Source organism: Phalacrocorax carbo, chromosome 1 (assembly GCF_963921805.1).
Source record: "Phalacrocorax carbo chromosome 1, bPhaCar2.1, whole genome shotgun sequence".
In the NCBI taxonomy this organism is placed as follows: Eukaryota; Metazoa; Chordata; class Aves; order Suliformes; family Phalacrocoracidae; genus Phalacrocorax; species Phalacrocorax carbo.
The window spans coordinates 62513769-62535610 of NC_087513.1; the positions used below are offsets into that span (position 1 = coordinate 62513769).

The 21842-nt window shown below is 38.3% G+C and overlaps 1 protein-coding gene across 3 annotated transcripts in view; it reads left to right on the top strand.

The window, feature by feature from the left end:
• GNPTAB (N-acetylglucosamine-1-phosphate transferase subunits alpha and beta) overlaps nt 1-20007 on the top strand; it is a 46108-nt gene extending 26101 nt beyond the window's left edge. For 2 of the 3 annotated variants that reach the window (XM_064456456.1, XM_064456472.1), the window contains exons 11-21: nt 1562-1685; nt 2430-2633; nt 3795-4903; nt 5929-6128; nt 6401-6620; nt 7648-7761; nt 10372-10457; nt 12181-12279; nt 15973-16140; nt 17494-17584; nt 18750-20007. In XM_064456456.1, the coding sequence (XP_064312526.1) occupies nt 1562-1685; nt 2430-2633; nt 3795-4903; nt 5929-6128; nt 6401-6620; nt 7648-7761; nt 10372-10457; nt 12181-12279; nt 15973-16140; nt 17494-17584; nt 18750-18827 (2493 nt within the window). In that variant the 3' untranslated portion in view covers nt 18828-20007. Of the gene's footprint in view, nt 1-1561; nt 1686-2429; nt 2634-3794; nt 4904-5928; nt 6129-6400; nt 6621-7647; nt 7762-10371; nt 10458-12180; nt 12280-15972; nt 16141-17493; nt 17585-18186; nt 18245-18749 lie in introns of all 3 variants that reach the window. The other variant, XM_064456463.1, reaches the window with a different exon arrangement.
• The last annotated feature ends 1835 nt before the right edge of the window (nt 20008-21842 follow it).

Genomic DNA, 21842 nt, shown 5'->3' on the forward strand with positions numbered 1-21842 from the left:
TTAACTAGACAATTGTTAGCAAAAGTGGGGAGGGCTCTGACTGGTGTGGTTTTGGTGGGTTTTTTTGTGTAGTGTGTTGATTTTGGGGTTGCAGAAGTACTTCTTTTCATATTCGCTCACAGGTGTCTGGTGATGTAATGGTTCCTCTGTCAGGCTTCATGCTTTAGTTTCAGTGCTGTTCTCCCATTCTCCCACTTCCTATTGGAGCAATGATAAGACTGCTGTGGTGTTTGGCAGCTGTCAGTCTTCCCTCCCTTGTAAATTCTTTTTGATTTGTGGGAAACTTTCAAAACAAAACAGAATCGATTATTCCATGGGAACACTGAGGTCAGAATTCAAACTGGTCAAATATTTAAATTTACCACTAATTTACCACTAATTACCTCTGTTCCAGACACCCATATATTTGCCCAGTCTGTATATAATCATATATATAATTATTTACTAAAAGGTATATTGCCACATGTTCATGAACATAAATTAATTTAGTCTTTCAACAGACCTATTACCAACAACTGGGGTAAAGCAAGGAAAGCAGATTGAGGAAACATTAGCAGTAGTGATGCGTAAAGACTCTGGTTGCCAGCTGAGTTTTCATCCATGAGCTTGATCTACAAGAGTGAAATGGAGGAAAAATTAAGATGTATATTTTTATTATATTAAAGCAGTAAGTACACAAGACACTAGAGACCACTGAATTAAACACTTCATGCAGACAGAGGTGCACACTTGTGTAAACACACACAAGGGTTGTATTAAAATTAGTTTAAGCTACCCTAAAATTACCGTTTCAGTACTTGAGGATGTTGGGAGGCTTTTAGTTGTTCTAAGTCTTTAAGGACGTAGGCATATAATTGCTAAATCACATTGTTGGTGCGTTTCTATTGTTCTTTAGTTTTTCTTCTCAGTTATGATGAAGAAGTCATCTTAGGTGCGACGTTGTTTGTGATAACCGGATCAGTAAGTGTTTCAGTAGGAAATGTGCTGCTAAAATCTTGAAACAATAAGGCCTAAAGGAAAACGTATGTGGTTTTTAATGCCTTGCCAGTTGAAAATACACACACCCACACACTTTTTTTCATCTTGGCAATTCTTAGAATTATTTAAGTCATAGAGGATCAGATGCTTCAGGGATTATGTTCAGCATGTGCTGCTTATCTCATGACTGGCTAGTAATGAAGAAACATTTTGAATCAGGAGAACAAGTGAACTGCAGAGCTACTTCGGAGTTATAAGTTCTTTCTTCTTACTTGATAAAAGATAAAATATTAATTTTCATTGGAGTATGGTTTGCGGAAGTGGTTTTGGGATGTCGTGCTTTCTATTTCTGGCCATTGCTGCCTTGCTGTATGGCCTTGGGTTCTTCAGTTCTTCATTGTATTTGAAAGGGATAACATTTACTTCACAGATGATGGGGTTTAAATTTTGTTTGTAAAGCTTTGTGAATACTTAAGGCATTATACACAGGAAGGCATTATTTTTAAGTCTCTGTATTCCAAGAAACAAGCTCAGCTGACTTAGTGTTTGCCAGTCCTTGTCTCAGACTATAATGTTGTTCCAGGTTTACTTGACTTGGCCTGTGCCAAACTGTGCTGAGGGATGCCCTGGTTCGTGGATTAAAGATGGTTACTGTGATAAAGCCTGTAATAACTCAGCATGTGATTGGGATGGAGGCGATTGCATCGGTAAGAGAGTGATGTTAAATTTAGGAAGAGAGCACTGTTTGTTTTTCCTTATAAGAATAAATCTGTAACTTGTCATTTTCCTGTAACTACAAAATTTGCCTCCTTTAATAATAATAATAAAGTTGGCTTACAGATGAAAACCTTATTTTGCAAACTACAAATTTCTGTGGAAAATGACAGCAAATAGTAGGGCATAGGAAAATCTTAGGGTACCAAATTTGACTAGCTGAAACGAAGGTTTTTTAAATTCAAATTATTATTATATATTATTGAATAATAAAATATAATATATTATTTGGACTCAGAATCCAACTAATAACAGGACTGTGAAGCTGAACCATTAGTTTCTATATTGAATTTTCAGGACTGCAGGGTAGGAAAATGAAGTGATACTTTTGCATTGAGGAAGCGATACCACTCTAGAGGGCTGTAAAGTCAGGACTGCAGGGATAAGAAGTAGCAAATCAGTTTTCTGCCTGCCTTTTTAAAGTTAAGACAAAATATGTTGGAACTTTTGTTGCAATTTTAAGTCTGTTCCTGAACTTCTGCAGTGAGATTGTGCACACTACAGATTTTACACTAACTCACAGAGGTCTAGTTAGCATTTGCCCTATTTTAATTTCACCACTGATAAATAAGATTGTCGATTTTTCAGTCTAGCTCTAATGCTATGGCTTAAAACGTGCCTTTCCTCACAAATAAGGATTTCAAATGACTGGGGTTTTTTCTTTTCTCTCCCTGTAGGTAACAGTGGGGGTAGTCGCTATGTTGCCGGTGGAGGTGCAGTTGGAGGTATTGGGAATGGACCACCATGGCAATTTGGTGCAGGAATAAGTGGTGTTTCTTACTGTAACCAAGGCTGTGCTAATTCCTGGCTCGCAGACAAGTTCTGTGATCAGGCCTGCAATGTCCTCTCCTGTGGATTTGATGCTGGGGACTGTGGCCAAGGTATGTAAAACACATCACTGATAAACCTTCTGTAGGGATTCTCTTGAATTTCCTGACTTTTTTGGTTTATTGTTACTCTCAGATCGGGCTAAGATGACCTGTACAGAGTTGTGGAAAAGAGCTGCTAGCAGCTGAAGGAGAAAAAGTCAGATGCTTCTTGTATTTACTAATCCAAACCTGATTCAATACTATATGCTGCTTTATTTAATAAAACTGTTACTGAGCAAGCATGGGTGGGATGCTTGATACTTTCCAGAGCAGCTAGGATCAAAGTCCTTGCCCCAGGAGGTTTACATTTTAAATGGAGAAATTACATCTCGGCTATGCAAACAGTCTGTATTCGAATAAGGACAGCTGACTTGATGGTGCTCATAGTGGTTAAGAGATTAAAGAACCAGTTTGATGCTGAGAGCCTGAGTTCAAGCCTGGCTCTGGGCTCTTGCCAAAGGCTCCTTTCAGTCACCTGTGAAGTTGTCTGAAGTTTATTTTGATATGAAAGACTAGAAGGAGTGAATGAAGTGATTGAGAGTGCTGTCTAGTATAGGCAGGGGAAACAGAAATGGAAGAATTTGGCCTGTTTCGAAGAATAGAGGCCCTGCTGCATCTTAGCTCAGACAACTGCCTTACTGGCAGTTCTGTTGCTGGCAGTGAGGTTTTGCTCGCGTGAGAGTTGACAGATGTTGTCTTCTGCTGTGGGAGGGAGAAGTTTTGATTCAGCCTATCTGATTTTGGAAGTCTCAAATCAAGATGCAGTGCAGTAGTGAAATCCAACCGTTGTAACATTAATATACTAAAATGTGGCAAAAATGTAGTATGGGCGTGTTACTTAGGACTGATACATAATTTTAAGTGACGTGTGATAATGAGGCACTTAGGCTCTTCAGGTGGAGACTGAAAGAGTAATAAATATACTGGCTTTTAGAACTACCACTGGAACGTCTGGCAGCTTTACATATCTGAGTATGTTCTAGTCATTCATTATTAAACATAGGTGAGCAAGAAACTGGAAGCTACGGCATTCTTTCATAAAGCTGTCTCCCTGCTAGTATAGTGAATCTAGCTGTGCACGTTACAATTAAAATGCCTGAAAGATAAGTGTCACACTGCAAATTGATGGAAATTTGTTTTGTTTCTTGGTTTGCTTTTTTGGTTTTTTTACAGATCACTTTGAAGAGATGTACAAGGTGACACTTCAGCTTAATCAGACCTATTATGTTATTCCCAAAGGTGAACGTCTGCCCTATTTCAGCTTCAGTGAAATAGCCAAGAAAGGTATTGAGGGTTCATACAGTGATAATCCAATTATCCGACATGCTTCAGTTGCTAACAAATGGAAGACTATCCACCTCATAATGCATAGTGGCATGAATGCAACTGTGATCTATTTTAACCTTACGTTTCTAAATAAAAATGATGAAGAGTTTAAAATGCAGGTAGCTGTTGAAGCTGATACTAGAGAGGAACCAAAACTGAACATAACTTCCATGCAAAAATCCAACTCTGATTTTAAAACTACAACTTCAGTACCAGAAGCTGAAATGATATTTGAGGATATTCCTGAAGAAAAACGCTTTCCAAGAGTCAGGAGACATCGAAATGGCACAAAGGAGAGTCTACACAAAGAGGTGATAATACCATCAGTAAATGTGTCTCTCCTCCCTGAACATGTCCAGCGAGCGCTCCAGAACCTGGACTTAAAACTACTAAATGGTGATATAACTCAGAAAGGATTTAACCTATCCAAGGCTGCTCTCCTGAGACCTTTTCAGTTCTTAACTACAGTAAAGAGTATTATAGGCCTGGAAAAGAAGGGCATGTATAATCCTTCAGAAGATGAGAAGAACCGTACCAGCTGGCAGAAGCCTTACAAAGATGTAAACGATGCCAAAATAAAAACAATAAAAGCACATGAAGAAGTTCCTTCAAGGCTTACAGGAACAAAGGGGGCTGTTGTGACGATGAGCACAAATAAACCTATTTATAAAGTAAAGCCTAAATCCACACTTCCAGCCCAGAGCATGGGAAATAAAAATGAAACTCGAGAAAAAGTACTGAATGCACTCATGTTAAGGGAAACCCAGAAATCAAAACATACTGGGAATTTAGATACTGGAGAAGATGCACAGGCAATGGAAGGAGGAAAAGGGCATGTGCAGGGGGATATAAATGTAAGGGAAGGGCTAGTGGGAAGAAAATTACAGTCTTATGCTGGAAGTTACCAAGGCTTTTTGCCATGGGAGAAAAAGAAGTATTTCCAGGACCTTCTTGATGTGAGTATCTTAACGTCATTGCTTATTGGAAAAGTTGCATCTTAATGCATTTATTGGAATACTGCTAATATGATTTATAAACTTGGAACATGTCTTGCCTTTGAGGCAAATACTGAGACTTTTTTTGAAAGCTCCTTTTGACTTTTCACATAAAATCTAATTTGTTTATGATCTGGGCCTCTCTTAGCTAGGTGGCAAAAACTGAAAAGCCATTTCTGTTCCCTTTCTACTCCCTTCTTTTTTTAAGTCAGATTCTCTTTTTATTCGTTGTATGTTGGCACAGTGCTGCTGTTCAGGCATAGCACTACAACAGAAAGCTTAAATTTTGTTTTGCGTTTATGCAAATATGGATTCAGTTTATTTTAAAAAATACGTAAAAATATGTATAATGGTAAGTACTTGGGTTCTAAAAGTTAAATTGAAAGCCTGCCAACAAAACTGAATATCCAGACCGTGTCAAGAAAATGCGTAGGAAGCTTCCTCTGCTTCCGGCCAAAGTGTTTTGGCAGTTCTGAAAACCTCTAGAAGAGAAGATAGAGACTGTGCTTTAGTTGGTAGCAACTGCTTTGCACTACTCCAAATAGCAAAAGGGCTTTGTTCTGAAAGACTACCTTTTCTGTTCGTCTGAGATTGGATTTTGCATGAGGAATCTTTATAAACATAGGATTTCAGTTCATCAAATATGGGTGAATAATCAGCAAAAAAAAGGCAATGTTACAAATAAAACTGATAGCAAAAGAGGGCTTTTGTGTGAGTGTGTGTGTGTGGAGTCAGAGCACAAATATTAGGGAAGTTTTTTATAGTCTGCTTTTCCTCAAAGCATGAAAATTTTAAGGAAAATGTTACTTTTTTCTTTTTAAAGAGAGAACTATGGAATATGAAGAAAAATATTCAAAACTTTTCTTCCCATTTTTTCAGATATCGTAAAGAATTGGCACCTGGCTGAAATGTATTTTTTCCTGTGTTTAATGTTTTTGTTCTTTTTTGGTAATGTAAACTTGATTTATGCCTGTCCTGCTGTTTAGGAAGAAGAGTCATTACTCAAACAAATGTCGTACTTTACTGATAGTAAACATTTTGGAAGGCAGCTGAAAGATACATTTGCTGATTCCCTTCGATATGTAAATAAGCTTTTGAACAGCAAATTTGGATTTACATCTCGGAAAGTTCCTGCTCACATGCCTCACATGATTGACCGCACTGTGATGCAAGAGCTACAGGATATGTAAGTATGTCTTTGTTTGGAATAATGTAAAACTGTAGGTAATTCTACCCTTCTGTTGGTGCTTTGCCATAGCTATTTCCAATGTATTGATGGCTACTCTTCGAATTTCTATTTTGAGAAGGGAAATAGGGCATTTATTACAAAATGATAGTTGTGCTAAAATAAGTAGACTTTGAAGACCTTCTAAAATTCTAGATGAGAATTTGGTTTTAGGGAAGGAATGTTTTACTTTAGTAAACAGGAGTACTAAATTAGTGTATGTTCTTATGTAGGTTTCCTGAGGAGTTTGACAAGACATCATTTCACAAAGTGCGGCACTCGGAAGATATGCAGTTTGCTTTTTCATATTTCTACTACCTTATGAGTGCAGTCCAGCCGCTGAACATTTCGCAGATCTTCGATGAGGTTGATACAGACCAGTCAGGCATTTTGTCTGACCGAGAGATTCGCACATTGGCCACGAGAATCCATGAACTACCATTAAGTTTGCAGGTACTCTTTCCTTACCAATACCTTTTAGACGAGCTTCAGTTTTAAAGCACAAAACAGTTAAAATGAGTAAAATCTCTATTTATCCTTGCTTATAGCATCTTTAATACTTGGCAATTCTTAAATCTTACAGGGACAATATAACACTGTGCTCTCATTGTTATATGGAGTCAACCATTAAATTGATTGCTAGCAGCATCAGAAAAATGGATCACTGGTGTCTGAGTTCAAGAAAGCAGTTAGCGTGGGTTTGTCAGGAAAGATGGTCACTGGTAAAAGCCACTGTGAAGGGTGGGATCCTGCTGTGCTTATACATAGTATAGGACAGTCCTTGCCCTGAGGAACTTGTGGCCTAAAGAAGTGAGAAAAAAAGGTAGCAAAGAAGTCATACTAGTAAATACTATGACCATATACAAAGATTCACATTTCTGTTTTTCTGGGAGCCTGATAAGCAAAGAGACATGGTCTTTGTAGGACTTATGCTCTTAGAGACAGTTGGTAGAGAACAAAGTGTACTATTTCTGCTTTACAGAGAAGAATCGGCACAAACCAGTAAAATAGTTTTTTTTCTTATAATAGCACATAAAATCATTGGCATAGCTGTAACACAGCCCTGCTCCAGTGTGTTTCTGACCCGTACCTTAGTCAGAAAAACTTCTTCCTGTCCTTTCAGTTCACTTCTCTGATTGTTTGCTTGATTTGAGGTTTAATATGCCATTGCTATTTTGGGAATTCTGTCCTGACCTCATCAATAAAGGTGTGCTTTTCATTTTTAAATGAAAATTACATTAAATCATGCTTTATCTGGTCTCAGTTCAACTATGCACTGAGCATTTGCTTCAATTCAGGCATGTGGGGAGTCCCACACGTTATTGAATTGGGGTCTGCTGAATAGTAAGTCTTTTTTTTTTCCAATAGTAGCATAGAAATTTGTTATGTAGGTAACACTAAGTATGTCTGTGCAACCTGGATTTTTAGAACTGTTAGTGAGAAAACAGGATTATCTTTTTTCCCCTTCTCTTTCTGTTAGGATTTGACGGGTCTAGAACAAATGTTAATAAATTGTTCTAAAGCTCTTCCTGCCAACATCACTCAGATCCATGTCATTCCACCAACTCAGGAAGCATATTATGATCCCAATCTGGTAAGAAACATTGGTCTTAAAAGATGCTTCATTTCTTTCTTGAGCATGTAATTACTGTGCTTGAAAAGCTGGTGCAATTTCTAGAAGGAAAGTATTTACAAAAATTTCTACTTGTGTGTACACGAAGTGTTTTAAAATGATAAATTTACAAGCTACTTCCTAACTTATAAAGCCATTAATTTCCTTCAAAAACAGAGAAAAGATGAGCTTTAGAATGTAAGGCATTTAAAAAGTCATCCTCGCTAGGAAAATTCAGTGTTGTAACCCAAAAAGACAATAAGCCCACGACCTCTCTGACTGGAACGTTCTGATAAGTCTTTATCTGAGTTATAACCCATGTATTAAAACCAAAACAAAACCCGCAGAACCACCAAACCATCAGATGGACATCTTTAGAATAATTCTTCATAATTTGAAGGCTTCAGACTAACTCCTAACTTCCAAAGATGGGCGGACAGGAACCTCATGGAGTTCAGCAAGGAGAAGTGCAAAGTGCTGCACCTGGGGAGGAGCAACCCCATGCACCAGTATATGCTGGAGGCCACACAGCTGGAAAGCAGCTTGGCAGAAAAGGACCTGGGGGTCTTGGCCAGCACCAAGTTGAACATGCAGCAGCGGTGTGCCCTTGCTGCAACGGCAGCTAACGGTACCCTGGGCTGCACTAGGCAAAGTGTTGCCAGCAGGTCAACAGCAGGTCAGGAGGTGACCCGTCCCTCTGCTCATCACTGGTGAAGCCACCCCTGGAGGGCTGTGTTCAGTTCCAGGCTCCTCAGTTCAAGGGACACATGGACTTAGCGGGGGGAGTCCAGTGAAGGGTCATGGAGGTGATTACGGGGCTGGAGCATTTCTTTTATGAGGAAAAGACTGAGAGAGCTGGGACTGTTTAGCCCAAAGAAGAGTAGTCTCAATGAATATAAATACCTGAAGGGAGGATGCAAAGAAGACAGAGCCAGGCTCTTTTCAGTGCTGTCCAGTGACAGGACCAGAGGCGGTGGGCACGAACTGAAAACACAGGAGGTTCCCTCTGAACATCAGGAAACACTTTTTTATGGTGAGGGTGACCAAGCCCTGGCACTGGTTGCCCATCTGTGGGCAGTCTTCATCCTTAGAGATATTCAAAAGCCATCTGGACATAGTTCTGGGCAACTGGCACTAGGTGGCCCTGTAAGAGCAGGGGGTTTGGACCAGATGAGCTCCCAAGGTCCCTTCCAACCTAAACCATTCTGTGAAAACTGAGGTCTTAGGATTAGATGTTCCTTAAGGTTTTAAGTACTTAATTTATATTTTAGTGGTTAAATTCTCATTAAAATCTGCTGGAATTTAGGAATCTAGAATCTCTAGATCTGATACTAATACCTAAATTTCTTTTACAATGAGAATTTTATTCCTGCATCAGCCTATGCATTTGAGAAAAATGTGTGCATGTACTTTGCTTAATTGATGACCTGGTATTTTATAGCTTCAAACCAATACAGTATCAAAGTAAAAATAATCAAAATGAGTACAGTTCACGAGCAGTTGGGTAGTAGAAGAGCATTATTGATCTCCAACACATGCAAGTCATAGTAGAAAGATCTACAGTGTGTATGTAGAAAGTGTATATGGACATTGACTACTCTTTTTCTTTTTTTCCCCCTCCCCTCTGGACACCTATCCTGCCTTGTATTCTTATCACATTATGTTACAAGGTTTTAAAAATATTTTCCCCTGCACCTGAATTCCAGCAAAGTTCTATATAAAGCCATTCTGCCAGCCTGATTTGAAGAACTGGAAATGTGGATTTAAGAATCCTACACAGTTTGAGGACATTACATCCACTATAGCCTTACTTCTTCATTTTGCCTCATTATGCCTCTCAGTTCAGTTTGCAAAATTCTGTGAAATAAAAACTTTGAAGAGTAGTAATAAAGGATGTCTGACACTAATATGTTTTAAGATGGGGTTGAAAATAAGTCTGTGGTTGGGAACAATGTCAAATTACTTTAATCTTTTATTGAGAATTACGAAAATATCACTAACCTAAGCGTTAATGCCTAATGTACTAATGTTACCAGTCAGTCCAAATAGTGACAAAATAGTGTTTGTGTTTAGCACAGAGGCCTAATCTATTTGTCCGCAACAGCTAAATTTCTTGGAATGAGCCTATTGCCATAGAAATATCACTTGAGAATAGGGATTTTATTTCTCAGAACTGTTTCAACATAGCCTGTGATAGAAATAAGGCCTAATATGTATCAGCTGTTCTGCAGAGTTTGCCTGGCCAGTGTTACTGGTGGCCTCTACCAGAGGAATGTCAGACAGCTGTCAAATGAGGTACAATTTCTGAATATGTTAGAGGATGAAATCTAGAAGTTGGAATGTTTTTGCCAAAAGTAATCTGTACTTTTCATATAATGTTTGTATGCATAGGAAATTGTGATGTTATGCACCAGTATCTCTTTTCTTTTGTTTTTCCCCTCAAGAGTTGATCAAGAAACTATTGCTTTTCATTCCAGGAGAGTAAAGCATACACAGGCCCTTTGAGCTTAATATAAGTTTTCTACAAAGTACATCTTTATAACAGACTCCATAATTTTCAGTAACCTGTAATGTAAATAATGTTTCTTCCAGCCTCCAGTAACAAAAAACCTAGTGACTAATTGCAAACCTGTGACTGACAGAATTCGTAAGGCATACAAGGACAAAAACAAATACAGGTGTGTTGTTTCAGTCTTGTGAAAAGCCACGGTAGTTTTTGTAAAGGAATAAGAAGAGGTATAAATATATACGTGACCAAAGATTTTATGTGTATGTTAATTGAACTAAGCCTTGTTTATTTTAACAGTGAAACTGAAGAAATGTACTGATACCTACTTGTGTATGTTTCATTGTGCAGAATGATGTGATTTTTTTCATGGTTTCATATTTAGTTAGCTAAACATTTCCATGCTACTTGTGTCATCTTGGGCCAGATCCTAATTCACATTGTACAACAGTAAGAGTATCTCTAGATGACTATATGTAGTCACTATACGTAGTGACTGAGGGCAGTTAGAGTAGCATAAAAAGAAGGAACGAGCCTGTCCTGTACCTAGAAGTTGTAAATCTGCTTCACCCTTTCTTCTACTGAAGTGTAAAAAAAGAAAAGAAAACACATTTTAGCCCTGACTACATTGTGGTTTTCCTGCAAGGAGGAAGAGTGACAGGTAGGGAGGGAGTGGGACAAGAAAAACATTTCCACCCCCTTTGGAAAGGGCAGGACAAACCGTGATCGTGACCGTGGGTTGGTTTGAATAATTGTATTTACATAGACCTGCCTGAGATCAGGTTCTCTCAGATCTTTCTTCTCTGCAACCTGCAAACCGATTCCATGCTGATGAGGCTGTTTGCTGGCATGGAGCTTATAGCCTTGTCTCCTGTCCATTGCCTCACCAGCGGTGTTGGGCAGGGGAGGGCGATGGGGAGCCTCTGAAGTGTGCAGTTGCCCCAGTGAGTGGCTACAAAGTCAAATAAAACGGTAGAATGGAAGATGGTTACAGATGCTGCTTAGGGCAATTTTTGGACATTATTATACATTAATTCATAGTATCTCAAGTTGTGCTGTAAACTTTATAAGTAATTCTTTTCCCAGGACAGTTTATGCTAAAACTGAAAAGCTAACACAACACAGACTGAAAAATGTTGGGGTGGAGGCAAGGATTTGCTGTGCTTAATGATATAAATACATTAGCATGTCAGTTTCAGATAGAAGTTGTGCTTTGGTTCTGTTGAACTTTAATATTGAAAAGCTGTATTATTGATTTTGTGAGCTTAATAAATGGAGTATCTTCTCAGGTGAGACTTCAAAGAGCAGGCACGGTGTTTTCTTATATCAAGATAGGAAAGGTGAAAAATATGTGTTGTACCTCTAGTAAGACTATTGAGAGAGCATTTGACCCCCTTTAAAACTCAAGGTATCCTTCAGAAATTATGTACTTCTGCATCTCATGTTTGTTTTGACTGCAAGTTAATGGTTAGGTGGGTAAGGAGGGCTTTATTTGTATTTAAGGCTGTAGTTTTATATATTCTTTAGTAATTTTATTTTAAGATTTTTCTGGAATTGGTGATTGGATAAGAACAACATGTTTTCTCATGTCATAACAAGTGTTATAGGTACTTTCAGATTGTTACTCTTATGCCAAATCTTGTAGTTTACATAATTTGTATTATAATTCAGTTCTTTGGTTTATGGGTAGCTACTAATAGATCTACAGGAAAGTGGTTCAGTACAAGAACGTCATCTGAAAAATGTAAATATGCTGGTAGAAATCAAATTATAAATTCTGGTGAAGGTTGGACAGTCAGATTAGAAATAAGCTATTAAACAAAATATTAAATTAATATTTATTGAACCTGACTTTAGGTTGTTTTGATAATGTACAAATGTTTTTTAACAATAAGGTTTGAAATCATGGGAGAAGAGGAAATTGCCTTCAAAATGATTCGCACAAATGTCTCTCATGTAGTTGGTCAGCTGGATGACATACGAAAAAATCCCAGGTATCCTGTTTCTTGATTTGCATGAAGCTTTGAGGTGGTTTTAATTTTCTGCTTCAACTGTTTACACTGTGCATTGAAAAAAAAATAATTTATTGCAATGTATTTCTACACTGTGTGTTACAGGGCAAGACCAATTTTAACCAAAAGTATGTCTGTTTTTTCTATTTAACTCAAGCTAAGTAACGGCTCTCTGTTATGCTAGGGGTTCTTTCCTTAATTTCTGTTAGATTTTTATTTATCTAAACTCTTTGAAAACTTACAGATAAAATTCAGCTATTTCTGAGGCTTTCATTCTTGCCATTTTAGAGGGCATACAGTTTATATTGGAGGTAGTTTTAAAGGAAGAGCATTTTGATCTGCTTTATGTAGCAATTTTAAAATTAGGTCTGGGTTATTTTGTTACAAAATCAGTTTTCCATATCCATTGTGCTTTCATGATCTGTTACAACATGGCAAGAGGTATTAATATTTTTTAAAAAAATATTTGATGAGAAACCGTCTGTTTCTCCACTCTGCAGTGGTGAAAGGTTTAGATACCCAAATCTGAGGGCAGGCTCTGTAGTGTTGAATTAGGCTTCTGAAATGACTGAGATAAATGGGAAAGTGAATGCCCTGGCATACATTTCACAGCAACCACCTTGCAAAGCAAAGGATGATATTGTTTGAGACTCGAGTCTGAATGTGCTTCGTAGAAGTATTTATCTATAGTCCTGAGCCGACTGCATAAGACTGGGGTTCAACAAGACGCGATAATTTAATAGGCAGCTGTCTTAAAAGTGAGACAGCACCTCCACCCGTCTCCTCTCCTTCCTTCCTCTTGTTCGCACGCTTTTATCTTGCATCTTGCTTCTGTCTTCAGAAAACTACATAGTTCTCTGCTGGTTTAATGAGTTTGGCCTCAAGGAGGGGTCCAACGAGTGTCAAAAACAGAGCGAGGAGGAAGGTAGGACCGGGTACCTTGGGTCAGGGAAAGTGCAACCTCCTCTTGCAGGTCACAGCAAGCTATCGGGTAATCTCATCTGCCCGTAAAGCCTACACCATTACTTTCATTTGTAGATAAATAGCAGGTTTTCATTTGCCTCTTACTATTGTGCTGCTTGCTAGATCATTCATTCAGGAAGAGGAATGCTAGTCTTGAAACACTTTGCAGCTGAAGGTGGTTTGTATCAATTGCTCTTCCTTACAAGAGTGCCTTCTGGCCACAATTTCAGCATTCCAGTTCCCACAATGACCCGGTTCAAAAGAAAAGCGGGCAGTGCCCTAACTCATCCTGTCACTTCCCCTTCCTCCTCCATTTTTTTTTTGTATCTGCTAGCTAGGACTTTTTCTTGAAATGTAGGTGTGATTTCACGCCTTCTGTTAGGCCCAAGGAGGGCACGTAACATGAGTTTCTCACCTTCAGTGTTCAAGTTCATGCTTGCAATCACTGGCTTCTTATTTCGAAGGGTGGTTGCTCATTTCAGACTTGATCCTGACGCTGTGTTGGTTGTGGTATGAGTATACCTAATGGATTGAGGCCTTCTAGCAACTTAAAATGGACCTGCCTATTCTGTGGAGTAATTGCATCCTTAGATGAGGATCTGTGTGAGTAAGGGTGTCTGTCTAACGTGTTGTAACAGGAACCTCAGCAGGCAAGATGAGGCAGGAGAGCTGATCTCTCTTGAATATTTCTTGATTTTTCATATGATGCACTGGCATGCTATTATAGACTCAGTGTGAGACCCCATATATGAGGTTTTGTTTTTTGGTTGGGTTTTTTTGTTTGTTGGTTTTTTTTTCTCTGAAGGAACAAGAGTGTATTGTAGCCCCAGATTGTTGGCTGGTTCGTGAAGTGAGGTTGAGTCAATTGGTTAGGCTGTATTCCTGCAAAGTGTAACGCAGTACTGTAGTCATATCTTGTTAGCAAAGGTGACCTATCATGGGTGTGTAGGCATGCCATTTCCTTCTTTCTGCCATGCTTTCCCTGCATGTAACAACATAAGTTACATACGGTCTCTAAAAACAGGTATTGAGAGCCCTTCTTGGGACAAACTAAAAGCATCATTCACTTACTGATCTGCCTAAAATGTTTGGTTTACATCCTTAAGGAAAAGTGAGCCTTAATCATCTAGGTATTAATTCAGATTTGGTTTCTTTTGGATGGATTAAAACAGTCTTTCAATTTGAAGCAGGTTAATATCCTCATCGCTCCCACTTACTGTGCTTTGGTTTGCTCTGTGTAGCAGTCTCAGTCTGTAAACTGCATCTCTGTCAGATGAAGCTAAACAGGGATATACACCCCAGGAGTGCAGCTACTGCACTCCCAGGGCTAATGAGCTGCCAGTCCAAGGGACAAGGTCAGGGATAGTCCAGAGTGAACTCTCAAAATGCTTATAGTGTAGACATATGATTGCCGTAACCAGCTGCTTTGCATAGCATTACTTGATAGTGTAGACATAACCTGCTCATCTTTGAAGAGATGTATTTTGTTCTTCTCAGATGTAGCAATTTGAATGACTGTGTGTCCCCTGCATGTAATTGTCTAGGGCAAGGTTAGCAATTATGCCAGGTTCAGTACAGAGTGAGGAGAAAAGCGGTAATGCCCTGTTGTAGGCTGATTCACATGCTCTATAGTTCTGCTTATTTCCAGCTTGAAGTAGGAAGTCTGAACTTTGCTCTTTGAAGGGGCACACGATACTATAGAGAATGCAGCTGACCAGAACTACTTATTTACAAAGGTTAGCAATTACAAGGCATATGTCACCAGATATGATTTCTCCCTCAGGGGAAAATGTAAGGGTCTTGTATCTCACAATATAAATAAATCACATAACCTTGCCCATATTTGGAAAAGGGAATTTTTGTGGTCAAGCACCAGGTCAGAATGGCAAAGGGTACATAGCAGGCTAGTGCACGAGCTGCTGCTTGAGTTCAATGATTTGCAGTAACTAAGATAGTTGTGTGTTTCTTATATGGGAAATAACTCTTGGCAAGAGGCATTATTGGGAGCATACTTATTTGGTCACAATGACTTCCATATGAATTCTATCTAGGTGGCTGTTGATTGTATTTTGGTTGATCTGGTTGATTTGGTTGGTTCATCTTTGGGCCTGTGATTCAAGTCACGTCCTGCCCAGCTGATAGTGTTCCCAGTAACTCAAAGCCTGGGACCAAGCTTTGCCTTCTCTTGTACAATCTTTTATAGTTTTTACGTTGACTTTCTCAGAGTGCAGCATACACAGTAAAATATTAATAATTTAGTATGTTTACTTCCTACTGTGGAGCTCATTTTGTTATTTAATACACTTCACTAATGATGATTTATTTAAAAGTATAAAAACCCTTACCCAAATCATAATTCTGGCCTTCAAACCTGCTGTCTGTATCCAGTGGGATACATTTCTCTGGGATGGTGCATACTAGTGCCCATTAGATGGCAGCATTATATAAATAGAAGAGAGAGAAATGTTTGTCATTTGACTCCTCAGAGGTTTTGACTTGCTGTCAGCCTCAGTCCTCTTAGAATTAAAATAAAATTAATTTAAAATAGTGCAACAGTAAAGAAACTGATTATCAGTATCAAATACATCAATTTGGTTTTAAATGGCTACTGTATCAATTTTGTTTAAAAGAATTCTATTTGTGTTCTTCGTTTGCCGATATCTTTGCTGTATTATGAAAGGAAATATTCTAACAAATACTTTTTTTTCCTAGAAAATTTGTTTGCCTAAATGATAACATTGATCATAATCATAAGGACGCTCAGACAGTTAAAGCAGTGCTTAGGGATTTTTATGAATCAATGTTCCCCATACCTTCCCAATTTGAACTGCCAAGAGAATATCGGAATCGTTTCCTTCACATGCATGAACTCCAAGAATGGTATGTTACACAGGTTCTCTTCAAGTTATTGTAGTGCGATAGCATATAATTAGAGAACATATTGGTACAATCCATTTTTTCCCCCAGCATTTTCATGAAGAAGTTAACAGTGAACATAATGTGACAAGATTTGAATGGACTAGGATTTGAGGTTTACAGTAATTGGGTTTTTCCTGTTGCTTTTAGTGTCATTAACATTTCATTGGCCCTAACGTACTTCAAAGAAATGTTTAAAAAAATAAAATCAGGACTTCTGATTTCCTTTAAATATAAACAAAGCTCCTTGTTCGGAATGGCTGTAGCAGAGGGGCAATACAAACTATGTTAACTTTCTCACTAAGTGATGTAATTTTTTTCTGTCAGACAGCAATAAGCAGCTAGATACTTGTCAGAAAAGATACATGTGTGCCTCACTTTTACATAATGTCTGAAATTTTCATATGTATTTACCTCTTGCCATTTTATAAGTAATGTTTTAACTTCAGAAATTGAGGAAGTTGATTTGAGAATACAAGCAAAAGTTTGGCAAGTGTAGTGATAAAAATGGCAAGAGTGGTAGAGTAATTCTGTTGCTGAGCAGAAAATTATGAGAGCACGCTGTTAGTAAGGAAAGAGAAGATATTAGAGGAACTGTAGAAAGAATCAGAACGATCGTAGATGAGAACAACAGGCATGGACTGTGGTGCTACAAGCCCTGCTGTAGCAGTGGCAGGGAGAGTCAGGACCAAACCCTTTCCAGCAGTTACCTGTAGAAATCTGGGGTGGAGGAGCAGGCATATTGTTGGCTCCCTTTTTGCAGACACCTCCCAAGGCTTTGTTAGCTTCACAGGAACCCTTTATATTGACTTGTTTGTAGCCAAAGCGGATTTCTGCCAGGGTGGGTTAAAGCATCCTGAAGTGCTGGTGGAAATCCATGTTTATCAAAAAGCTTTACAGAATCATAGGACAGCCCAGGTTGTAACAGACCTCGAAATATCATCTGGCCCAATGTTTTGTGGGAAAAGGAGCCTAGATGAGATTATCTAGTGCCCCGTCCAGTTGCATCTTGAAAACCTCCAGTGGTGGGGACTCCACCACATCCCTGGGGAGATTGTTCCAGGGAATGGTTGTTCTTATGGTAAGGTAAAATAATTATCTTGTATCAGGATGAAACCTCTCTCAGTCCAACTCGTACCTGTTGCCCTTTGTCCTCTCCATGTGAGTCTTCATGGAGAGAGAGCCTCCATCCTCTTTCTAGCCACCCTTTAAGTACTGGAAAAAACTTTTTGTCTGTTTCGTGGAAACTCTTTGAAGTTTATGCTTGCATTTATAATATATGTAGCTGTTTTTCTGTTCCCTTCTTTCTTTGTGCAGGAGGGCATATAGAGACAAGCTCAAATTCTGGACCCATTGTGTTCTAGTAACACTTATTGTATTTACGGTCATCTCATTTTTTGCTGAACAGGTAAAATTAATATCTTCTTATCAATTCTATAATGTTCAATAGATTGCTGTATATTCAGGATAAAATAAAATGGATTTCTTAAATAGGTTTTGACAAGTAGCTAGGATTTTTCCTTCATAAAGGAAGTAAAGACGATACATGACGTGATCAGGTTGCTTCAATTTTTAAGTCATCGTGTTGAGACTCCTTGAAAAGAGAGCCTTATGGGGGGAGGAATAGTGGTGTTCGCTTTTCAGGTGCTTTGTGACTGTCAAGTCCATAAGTGTGCTAAATTTTAATGTTCAAAATCAGTAATTGCTTTTGAAAGTCTTGGTCTATTAACACACATATTGGTATAAGTGCAAAGTAAGTTAACAGGGACAAAAATTAAGTAATAGCAATACTCTAGCCCTGAGGAGAACCTCAGGGTATTTAAGGGCCCTGTCTAAATCTCATCCGTAAGTAATTGCAGAGACTCCTATTGAATTCAAAAGGTTTTGAATTCGACTCGAAGGAAAAAACCCTCCACTTCTGCAAGCATCAAGTGGCTTTCTTAAGCATGATTAATCCTGCTAAACTTAGAGGGAGTCAATGGAACAAATCATATGGGTAATTCTTTGCAGGTTGGGGCCTTAAGTAACTCTTTCCGTGGTCTGATGAAGAGGGTGTAATTCTTGAAAGGTTGGCTTTTGATTATTACTTTTTTCCCACCTGTAACTTTTGCATGAATCTTTCCCTTGATTTTCAGCCTTTTGTATATATTAGAAAACTTCCTTCACTAGTAACTTGGTTTTGGAAGGGAGTGCTCAACTCAGTAGTACAGCTAGGTGCATAAATACTGTTTTAAGATGCCAGCTTTGTGTTGATCTTCTAGAAACCGAATGTAGCCTGATGTTATATTAATTTAAATATACAAGTTAACTTTAAAATAATCAGAATATGGGCATACTGTATTTTTCATTTTCTGCTTGTATTCTGATTATTGAGAAGTCCAGTAGAAATGTGCATGTCTAATAGATTAATTTGAGTAAACAACTTTCTTCCTGTGCAGTGGGAAAAAAAAACCAGTATTGACTTAATCTGTACCATCCACAGTAATTTTCTAGCTTCTAGGCTGAAAGTCTGACCAGCTGTGCACCTCTAGCCCAGCAGAGAACTAAACATTGTATTTTTTTTCTCTCCTCAGCTAATTGCACTTAAACGAAAGATTTTTCCAAGGAGAAGGATCCAAAAAGAAGTTGGTCATGAACGTATCAAAGTGTAGAAGAGCTTTACTTTGAAGATCAGTCTACCTCAAGATGTGATAAGCATTTAAATCTATCATAAGTGTCTTTTATGGTTTGACGTTTAACTACGTTGATATGAAGTAAAAAACAAATCATGCAGTTAAGACTCTCCGCAGTACTCTTCGTGATATACAAGCTGCTGGAGGTGTGACAATGCAAATCAACAACAAAAATAATTGCAGGAAACCTGTACATAGGCAGTTTTCAACAGATCTTACTTTACAACTGTTAGTTCATGGCCATGTTATCCTTTTTTATAAAAAGGGTTACCTAAAGAAATGTAGCTGCATTTATTGCAGTGGATGTTGCCAACTAGATAAAATGTTGGAAGGCAAAGTTGTTTGGGATCAGCTTAACAGGTCCTTGACCTTGCATTCCAAAACATTTTGTAAATTTGTCGTTGCTGCTTTTTTTTTCCTTTTAGCCCTACGGGAAAATTGAGAATTATGTACCTTGTCATTTAGATTTAGTATACATTTATTGATGTTGACATTCTTTAAAGCACAGTGACAATTCATCCCCCTATTTATAGTATTTGATTTGGAAGAAATGTATGCTAATAAAAAGGACACACCTTTAAAAAAAAACAACTAATGGTTATTTGAAAGATACCTTATATCTGGTGTATTATATTCCAAAGAATACAATGATGTTATTTTATGACTTGATTACAAAGAGAGGGTTGTAATCAAATGAAAATGGTCAAGGTGTAGTATTTTACAAGCGTTGTAAGTATAAAAGGAAAAGTGCCTCTCTATGAATGGGTAACAAACTTTTAATGTAGCATGTACGGGAGCAGTGTTTCACCTCAGAAAACAATATTTGTACTGACATGAAGCTTTGGTGTTTTTAAATTTCACAGGGTTTGGCCCTGTGTTTTGCTGAGATATCAAAATAGTGTGGTTGTATGTGGAAAAGGATACTGAATCTTTTCAAGCAGAAATTTTTGGTGGTGCATCTTCAGTTAATTGTATTAGCAGTATTCAAAAAACATTAATTTTTGTAATCAGATGATGTATAAAATGTATGTGCATATGTATGGTAAGATACTTGGTTTGCTTTGAAATTAACTAAAATGTGATAAAAGTTTTGTGTGTTGTTTCTGTTTTAAAGTAAACCAAAACTCACCAATTTTGATAAATTAGCCATTAACATGTATGACTTCGTATGTTAAAAATTCTTATTTTTCCCTTAACCTTCCTATAGTAATTTAATATTAATTTGAAGCATGAATGGATTCTCAAAGTAGAATCAAACTCTTGAACATTTAAAAAATGCAACCACTTAACTATTAAGGTTATATTTCATGCTAGCAATATATATTATGCTGAAATGTAGAATATAAATAAGTAGTTTAAATCTACAGTACTTCAGACTAGCAGACAGACATTTCAAGAAATACAAGAAAGCTACAAGAAGACAGCTTCTTACACTTCAAACTGTTATTAAGTAGATTTAAGTTTAACTAGGATCTGTTTTTTTAAAAAAACTAACATTTGGCATTCTAATCAAAGTAGTTGGAAAAAGTGGGTTGAAATTTTAAGGCAGTTTTTCTGCTGAAGTTAGATGTAGCATAAACTCACTGAGACGCATCAATTGAAAAAACACTAAAATTTGTGAGCATGGTGACATCCCTAAGAAAATGGAATTTTTGAAACTGTTCGTTAAAGGCATAACAATAAATACGCGAGCCTGGCAAAACAGATGTTGAGAGCCAGAGACAAACTGAGAGATACAGAAGCGCTTGTTTTATGACTCTAACCTTGAGAAGAGCTGGGAGACTGATCAAAGTAAACACCCTCCCTCAGAAGCTGCTGAGAACAGGGTGATAAAGTGTATGGTCAAGGAGAACAACTAATTGGGATGTAGATAAGAACTAAAATCCTCGTTATAATGCTAAAAATCAGGCCCATAGTTCAGGAACTGCCCCCTCTCACATAAACCCCTTACTCTCTGAGTACGCGTGGTAAATTTAAAGCGAGCTGTACCTTTAGGTCGAAGTGAGAAAGAAATCAACCCATTATTACATGAGGGCTGTGAATATTAGCTGTAACTGACATATTTAACTATATAAATGCCTTGTATTTTCTCGGTGTGCTGTGCTGGCTTTGTGGAGTTACCACCTAGCACCAATCTTCGCACAAAAACACTTAAATAAAACATCTCCACTCTGTGTGTACTTGGTGTTTTGCACACCGGGCGAATGAACCCACTTCTCAGGATAACAAGGGTACCTGGGGGCAAAAGCAAGCAAGGGAAAGATGATCATATACAACCAGTATTGTGGTGGCAACTGAGCGCTCGCCCAGCTGCTCACTCACTCCTGCCCGCTGGAGGAGGGAGGGAACTGGAAAAGTAAAAGCGCTGTGGTGCAGGTGTTACCAGTGCTGTTTCGGTCACCAGTATAAAATGCAACATCAAGGGGGGCTGCTGTGAGGAAAGTTAACACCATCCCAGCCAGACCCAGTAAAAACGTAATTGAGGAAATACTAAGTTTAAGCAAAATTTCTCAAATGGCTGAGGTTAATGAGAAGACTGAAAATTGAAATAGTGCTAGCATTTTTTTTTTTGTGTGTGTGTAGTCTTCCTAAATAAAGAGCAAAATACCTTAACTGCCCGAGGGCAGAAAATCCTATGATAACAGTAGAAAAATCTGAAATGTAAACCATACAGTTCGCAAAATCAGTCTGACTGGAGAAGTATTGCCTGTTCCAATTGATTTATGGAAAAATCCTCCCTTGGCATCATGCCCTAGCCTACGTGCACAGCAACTACGTACTTTGCAGACTTTTTGTTGTCTGAATAAGAAATTAAGGCCGTTTCTAAAAAAAAAAAAGAAAACAACAACAAAAAAAAAAAACACCCGGGGGGGGGGGGCGTAAAGGTAGGTGAAATTTGAACACGTTTAACGCCGGCCGGGGCCGCTCCTGAGGGCCCCGCGGGCGTGTTGCGGCGCGTGCGCCCTCTCCGCTTGGTGCGGTCCGGCCTCTTTC